This window comes from Chaetura pelagica, unplaced genomic scaffold (genome assembly GCF_000747805.2).
Source record: "Chaetura pelagica isolate M959 unplaced genomic scaffold, ChaPel_1.0 scaffold516, whole genome shotgun sequence".
Taxonomy (NCBI): Eukaryota; Metazoa; Chordata; class Aves; order Apodiformes; family Apodidae; genus Chaetura; species Chaetura pelagica.
This window is the reverse complement of record NW_009953654.1, coordinates 387,639-394,928: the sequence shown is the minus strand read 5'-3', so window position 1 is coordinate 394,928 and position 7,290 is coordinate 387,639. Positions and strand designations below refer to the sequence as shown.

General features: G+C 50.2%; 1 protein-coding gene across 1 annotated transcript in view; it reads left to right on the top strand.

Moving 5' to 3' along the window:
- Positions 1 to 7,290, top strand: part of LOC104391007 (peripheral-type benzodiazepine receptor-associated protein 1-like) — a 28,415-nt gene that overhangs the window by 20,144 nt on the left and 981 nt on the right. The window contains exons 3-4 of the mRNA XM_010000218.1: positions 778 to 906; positions 7,068 to 7,235. Of these exons, the coding sequence (XP_009998520.1) occupies positions 778 to 906; positions 7,068 to 7,235 (297 nt within the window). The remainder of the gene's footprint in view (positions 1 to 777; positions 907 to 7,067; positions 7,236 to 7,290) is intronic.

The following is a 7,290-nucleotide window of genomic DNA, read 5'->3' as shown; positions in this document are numbered from 1 at the left end:
TGCTGAAGAAAAGCTGTGAAAGCAGCAAGTGCCCATGGTGGGATCTTGGAGGGGTAGGGAGGAAAATAACTGGAATGATCATCTGCTCTGATGTTTTTGCTGATGTGAAAAGACATCAGAACACATGTGGGTCCAACCTTGAGAGAGCAAGGCATCAGCAAGCAGTGGCTTATCCAAATGGACAGATAAGAAATAAAAGGGGACTGAGAGCAAACAGAATCAATTGGAAGAAAAACGGAAATTTGCTTTGCAAACATTATAAAATCCTGTGCCACTTTCTCCCTGTTCTCCCCAGCTCAGTGTCATGAGACAAAGGACTATGTCAAAGCTTGCAGTGGCAGTGCAGCAAAAATCCACAGTGGTGCGTTGAGTCCTGTAGCCCCAGGGAAAGAAACTGGGGAGACTTTGGAAGAGAAAGCCCAAAGGGTGGGCAAGCCAGGCCACACTGATGCTAGAGATGCACTGAGTCCCAGCCAGCAAAGGCAGAGCCTGCAACGAGCGTGCTGTGGATGGAGAGGGACCACATGGGGTAGCCTGGGGTGGACATGGGGCATTTAATGGGGACCAAAAGGTCACATGAATAAAAATACTGGGAAAAACACAGGTTTCCGTGACTGGAGAGGCAACAAGAGCAGAGCTCAGTGTTTAGTAGTTGGGACATTTATGGGCCCAGAGCAGGTTAGGCAGTGCTGGGGACCTCAGCTGCCCTGACACCCCCAGGGTACAGCTTTGGGTTGAGCATGGGCTTTACCTCCACCCTCTCCTTGCATTCTCTAGCGCAGAAGCTGCTTCCCACAGACAGAGGAGAAGGTGAAGCACCTGAAGAAGAAGAACGCAGAGCTGGCAGTGATCGCCAAGCGCCTGGAGGAGAGAGCCCAGAAGCTCCAGGAGGCAAATCTTAAAGTGGTGAGTATGGAGGCTTACCATTGCAGGGCTCCACTGGGCAGAGGGGAAGCTCAGCTAGGAGAGCACCTCAGTGCCAGGACTTCCTGCTTGCTACTTCTGTTGAGCTAGAAAGGGCTTTTATTTCCCCTTTTCTTAAACCTGTAGCAACCATGCTTCACACACCAGAAGCAGAGCAAGAATCACAAAACAGGCTGGAGAGCTGGGCTGAGAGGAACCTAATAAGTTTCAACAAGGGCAAATGTATGGTCCTGCACCTGGGGAGGAAGAATCCTGTGCACCAGGGCAGGTTAGGGGCTGAACTGCTAGAAAGCAACCCTGTGCAAAAAAGGCCTGGGAGTCCTGGTGGGCAGCAGGATGACCATGAGCCAGCAATGGACCTGTGTGGCCCACAATGCCAGTGGCATCCTGGGCTGCATTAAGAAGAGTGTGGCCAGCAGGTCAAGAGAGGTCATCCTCCACCTCTACTCTGCCCTGGTGAAGCCCCACCTGGAATACTGCATCCAGTTCTGGGCTCCTCAGTTCATGAAGGACAAGGAACTCCTGGACGAGAGTCCAGCACAGGCCACTGAGGTGATGAGGGGATGGAGCATCTGCCCTATGAGGAAAGGGTGAGAGAGCTGGGCCTGGTCAGCCTGGAGAAGAGGAGGGTGAGGGAGGATCTCATCAATTCTTATAAACATCTACAGGGAGTGTCAGGAGATTGGGCCAGACTCTTTTCAGTAGTTCCCAGTGACAGGACAAGGGGCAATGGGCACAAGCTGGAACACAAGAGGTTCGACCTAAACATCAGGAAAAACTGCTTCACTGTGAGGGTGAGAGCCCTGGGACAGGCTGCCCAGAGAGGCTGTGAAGGCTCCTTCTCTAGAGCCATTCCAAACCCACCTGGACACCATCTTGTGCACCCTGCTCTGGGTGAACCTGCTCTGGCAGAAGGGTTGGACTAGATGATCTCCAGAGGTCCCTTCTAACCCCAAACATTCTGGGATTCTGTGAAACCCAGCCAGCACCAGCTTCTGCTCATGTGTGAGGAGCTGGCTTTGAGCAGTTTCCTCCTGCTCTGTTTCTTGCTGTAAATGTGCTGATCTACCTTAAGGTATTAAAGTAATTAGCTCAGCTCTCCCTGGGCAAGTTGTGAAAAGAATTCATCTGACTTCACCGACAAGAAACAGGAAGTATTTGAATAAGAAAAGGAGTGCTTGCGGTAAAGCAAAACAGGAAGGGGTGAGAGACTGCTCAGCCCCATCCTCACCTCGCTTCCCTTGCTGTGCAAGCCCCATGCTTTTTGCTTTCTCCAAACTAACAGCAGCTTCTTGCAAACCCTGTGGTATCTGACAGGGTGCTGGAGTGGTGGGAAGTAGCTTTAGGATGGGGAATCTTGGGCAAAAGCACTTTCATGAGCTTACTAGTTGCAGTAATGAAAAACTTCCTTTGGAAGGGAACCAGGGATTGTGATGGGGAATTCAGACCCTTTAGGATGGAAACGAGGAAGTGAGAAATTCACTGAAGAGAAAGTGGGGGGGTTTCCTGGCACTGCCTGCTCTCTCTGTCCCCAGGACACATGCTGCCATCTGTCACAGGTATTGGTACTTGCAGACCAACATTTGCTGCCAGATGGACTGTCAGGTACTATGTTGAGAGAAATCATTCATACATTCAACAGCAGTGCAGATCCTCCAGCAACTACACAGATACTGTTGTGTTGATTTTTTTTCCCTGGGTGAAACTTTGGGGTGGTGACAGCATAAGACCTGTTCAAGCCTTGGGAGAACCAACTTGCTGGGCTCCTGGGCTGGCCCAGGTTTCCCAAGAGCAGAAAGTGCTTGGATGGCTGAGGCTTATGGAGGGTGGGCTGGAGGTAGGATCAGGCAGCTGCATGACCCAGACAGGACCTGTGAGGAGCTGAGGTGAATCTGGCAGTGATTGCATGCAGCTTCTGCATGTGGGTGAGATGGTTAGACCTGGAGAGGAAACTTTTGCAGAGAGGATGTCATGTTCCATATCGGGGAGAGAGTTCCCCCCTCACCAAACTGTCAGGCTTTGTGCAGCAAAAATAGCTGGACAGGGAGAGACAGGGTTTCACAAATCCAGGGACTGGATGTGGCCTCACTGGCCAGAGGGTTGTGATGAGCAGTGGACATGAGCAGCCCTTTCATCCAGCTCTGTGGTGCTGATACCCAGCAGGATACGTGGTCCCAGGGACAGGGAACACGTTGAGAGCATCCCAGGACACTACAGCTGGGCAGTCTCAGCTCCTGCCTGGGTCCTTGGCCCAGAGCTGCTCCCCAGCCAGCTGCCTGTCCTTGTATCCTGCTCCCACTGTAGCACACTGCCAAACCCACTGTGCTCTTTTCTCCCTCAACAGGGAGCAGGGAAACCTGAACTGTTTCTCCTCCTGAACCTCTCCCAGTGCTGGCCCATGCTGGGCTCTCTCTTGCCTCTCCCTTTGCCTGTATCTTGCACCCTTCTTGCTGAAACCTTCTTTCTTCTGCCTAGGAACCCATGGAAGCACCACTTCTCTTCCTGGTTTGGCAACCTCCATCCTTGCTCCCATGCTCATCTTTCCTGCCATCTTCCCCTCCTCTCTGCTGCCTCCTTTTGTCTTTCTACCTCTGTTGTGTTTTATTATCTTCTCGTTGCCCTGACCACAGCCCCCCGTGCTGACTATACCCACTGGCCTCATCTGCCGAGCACCTTCGCCTTCCCACCTCTTCTCTGATCCATGCTTCCATCCAGCCCTTCCAGTTTCTTCCCACTTTTTCATACATCTGTCATATTACACTCTCTGCTTGTCCATCCTTTGGGGTTCAACTGCATCTCTTGGCAGCGCTCTCTGTTTGAAGGCTGTTGGGGTGATGGTTAATGAACAACAATGCACGTGGCTTTCCCCCTTGCTGCTCTCTCTGGTGTAGGTGGCTGCTCCAGTGCCTCTGAAGGGCTCCAGCCTGGAGCTGTGTAAAAAAGCATTTGCCCGCCAGCGTGCCAAGGACCTGACAGAACAAGCCAGTGCTCTCCTGGAAAAAGATAAGCAGATCGAAGCTCTGCAGCAGGAGTGCCGGGAGCTGCAGGCTAAACTCATCGCAGGGAAGGTGAGACACTTTCTGGGACATCACTCAGTGGCTGCAACAACAGTGATAGGAGCCAGGCTCTGGGAAGCTGTGTGAGGGCAGTAAGTCCCAAGTGCAGACTGAAAACAGGGCATTTGATGTGTGATTTGGGTGGGGGACATTTGGGTGAGTGTGTGGCAGAGACAGTGTCTGAACCCCTCCAGAACAGTGTGTTGGGAGACACCCCAGATGTCCCTCTGTAAATCTGTGGGTCTGAGCTGCCATTTTCAGCAGTGACTAAAACTCTCCCTCTGGAAAACCCCGAGAAGCCACAAATACAGCATGACCTTTCACAATACTAAGCTTCAAGCAGGACGTAGAAGCAGGACCTCCTTATAATGTGTTTTTTTTAGAAACTAAACCAGCTAAGCATGTTCCCAAGAACCAGTCTAAATCCCCTGGCTTGGGCTGCAGCTTTCTGAGTGCTCACAGCCCCCACAAGACTGGAGATAACTGGGTTTATCCTTCTATGACTCTGATTAAGGATACAAAACATTAGACAGGGGTGGGTGTTCATGAAACCATCTACAACCATGATGCCTGCATTTGGGCTGGTGACCTACCTTTCCCTCAGCACCAGCACTGAACTTGCTGATATAGATGATAGGATAAAAGGGATTCGATTCATCCCAAGACAGATGTCTAAAACTGCCTGGATGTGTTGTTCCCTCAAAGCACTGCTTCTCTGTGATGATTTTAAAAGGAGCCTAAAAGGACATCTGAAGCTAGGTGAAATGATTCCCACTCCAGGTGACTAAAGCAACCTGTTCTGGGCATATTAGATACATCTTTTGTTCATAAGCTGGAGCTTTTCAGTTTAGGTCAGTTAATAAACTCCCAGGAGAAGGTCAGTAACACTAAGGCTCATGCTGTGTTCCCCTCATTTTGCTAATGCAGATGTGGTCAAGTGCAACCCTAATTTCTACCTACCCCACTTAGATGCCAAATACTTTCTTGCTGAAAGCAGCTTGATTTCCGGCCCTGGCCTCCCCATGTGTTCATTTTCATTATGGGTTTGAAGGCAGATTCTCAGTCTATCCCTACTATAGATCTCACCAGGACTAAAACAATGGGGTGTTTGCTGTTTGTACAGGCTGCTTCACTGATCCCTCCTAGCATTAAACCACAAGAGAAAGTTACCCAGGTCCCCCTGTGCTCTGTGGTGTCACCAAGAAGAAACTCCCTTCCTGTCCCCTTGATTTCTCACCCCCAAGCCCCCAGAGGTGGGAACAGACTGAGCAGCCTGATTTTCCTAGCAGAGCAGGCTGGGCAAGGTGTATTTGCCAAGGACAGGAGAGTGATAAATTGTAGAGGAATGTGACAAAGGCAGGTGAGCTAGATTCATTACTGGCCAAGGAAATCCATATAGGTGCAGTCCTTGGGGCTGATGAATTCAGCTGCTGCCTTCCTTGGGCAGGAGCGTGGGTCAGCAGGTGAGACTGTAACTGCTGAGGCACCAGTAAGGCAGGGAACCTGCAAAGAAGAGAGGAAAAGAAGAGATCATTCTATCTGGTCTTGTTTTTCCCATTTCTCTTCCAAGTGAGGTGCTCATTAAATTTTAATTTTCAGCTACTTAAAATTCAAAATTCACATAACCTGTCTGCAGCATGCAAAATGCATTATATCAGTGAAGGGGTTTATATGCAGAGATATTATGTGCACAGAGAGTTTGTAACCAAATAAATTTTAATCTAGGGTATTTAAATCAGCACAAATTTTCACTAGCTATGAAATGGATCTACTGAGACACTCCAGGATGGACATGCTGCATACCAGGCTGCAAAAGCATTAGCCTTGTTTGCAGCATCAGGACTCTTAGGAGAGGAGAAAGTGATTTCCTGAGATTATGCTCTGGTGATGGGCTTCCAACCAAACCCCAGCTCTGGCTAAAACCAGACTGAAATTTTTTTTGCAGCATGGATTCTTCGACGTGGGGGATTGCAGGGAAGAGCAAAGCAGCTGCAGGGGATGTGCATTAAAGCAGCTGAGTGGAGGCCTGAGCTCTGTTCTTATTCCCTTGTTCCCCCAGGCTTCTTGGCTGGCTTTTTGGTAGGGGAAGGGAGATTTTATACAGAGCTGCAACCAATTTTGTTTAAACAACTACTACCCTCATCAGCACACAGGAGGCCCAGCTGCTCACTTCTTGAATCTCTAATCAGTTCTCATTAATGCTGCCTCAGTTTCCCCTTGTAGCATGAGAATAACCATGGTTTTCTACACAAGTTCTGTTTATAAAGTCCACACTATTTTTAGGGCAAATAAGTGAATGGAGTAGCAGATTAAATTTTTCCTGGATACCAATTATGCTTAGGGGCTTTCCAGAGGAATGAGCAATGTCTCCTCCAGCAGCATATTTGTAAAGGCAGGTTTTCATAACCAGCTTTTGTACATCTGTGTGGGCATGCAGGTACATGTTTCTTCAGCTTCCTGAAATCTGAAAACCTTTGAAGAATTAAAACAAGCTGGTGACATATTCTCCCCATTTTTTGTGAGACTAACATTGCACTGGTTTCCACCAGAAGTTGGTGGGTTTGGGTCTGGAGCGGATGGGAGTGACTCCTTGTGCTAAAAACGTGGGTCCATCCACACAAACTGTCTCTGAAGAGCTTAGAAATCAAGAAAACCAAACATTATCCTGAGTGAGAACTGAACAAATCCCAGATGTTCTTCATTCCTTCCAGCATGTAAAGCCTGGTTAATGCTGCAGAGTGCCAGCACGCACACCAAGGAGGTAAATCAGCCAAGGCTCTCGCTCGGCTGGCCAGTGAGATGGTATTATCCTGACACGCTCTCTGCTGGCAAACCTTGAGAAAGCACAGGCTCAGGAAAGCCCTTTTTCTTTGTGCTGGGAGAGCTGCAGGAGCATTACCGGCTGCATTTCATCCGCGGGGGGAATAACATATTTGCTTAAGGAATGCGAAGTGACTGCTTTGGAGACCCAGGAAACACAAATCCGTGTGTGCCTCCCTTCCTGGCTTTGGGGTGTGCATGTTCAATCACCCCCTGACCACCTTTGGGAGCCTGTCAGTGACAGCGCCCTGCCTGCCTGTCCCACAGGGTGACCCTCGCTGCCTGAACGTCACCGAGTTCCATCGCCTGTTGCGGGAGTCCCAGCGGGAGGTGCTGCGGCTGCAGAGGCAGATCGCCCTCAAGAACTTCAGGGAGTGTGTCCGGGCCTCCCGGAGCAGCTCAGCCCGCAGCGCTGCCGCGCGCCCGGGGCCGCCGGTGCCGAGGCCGAAAACCTGCAGGAAAGGATCACCTGCCGGGAGGGGGGCTGGGC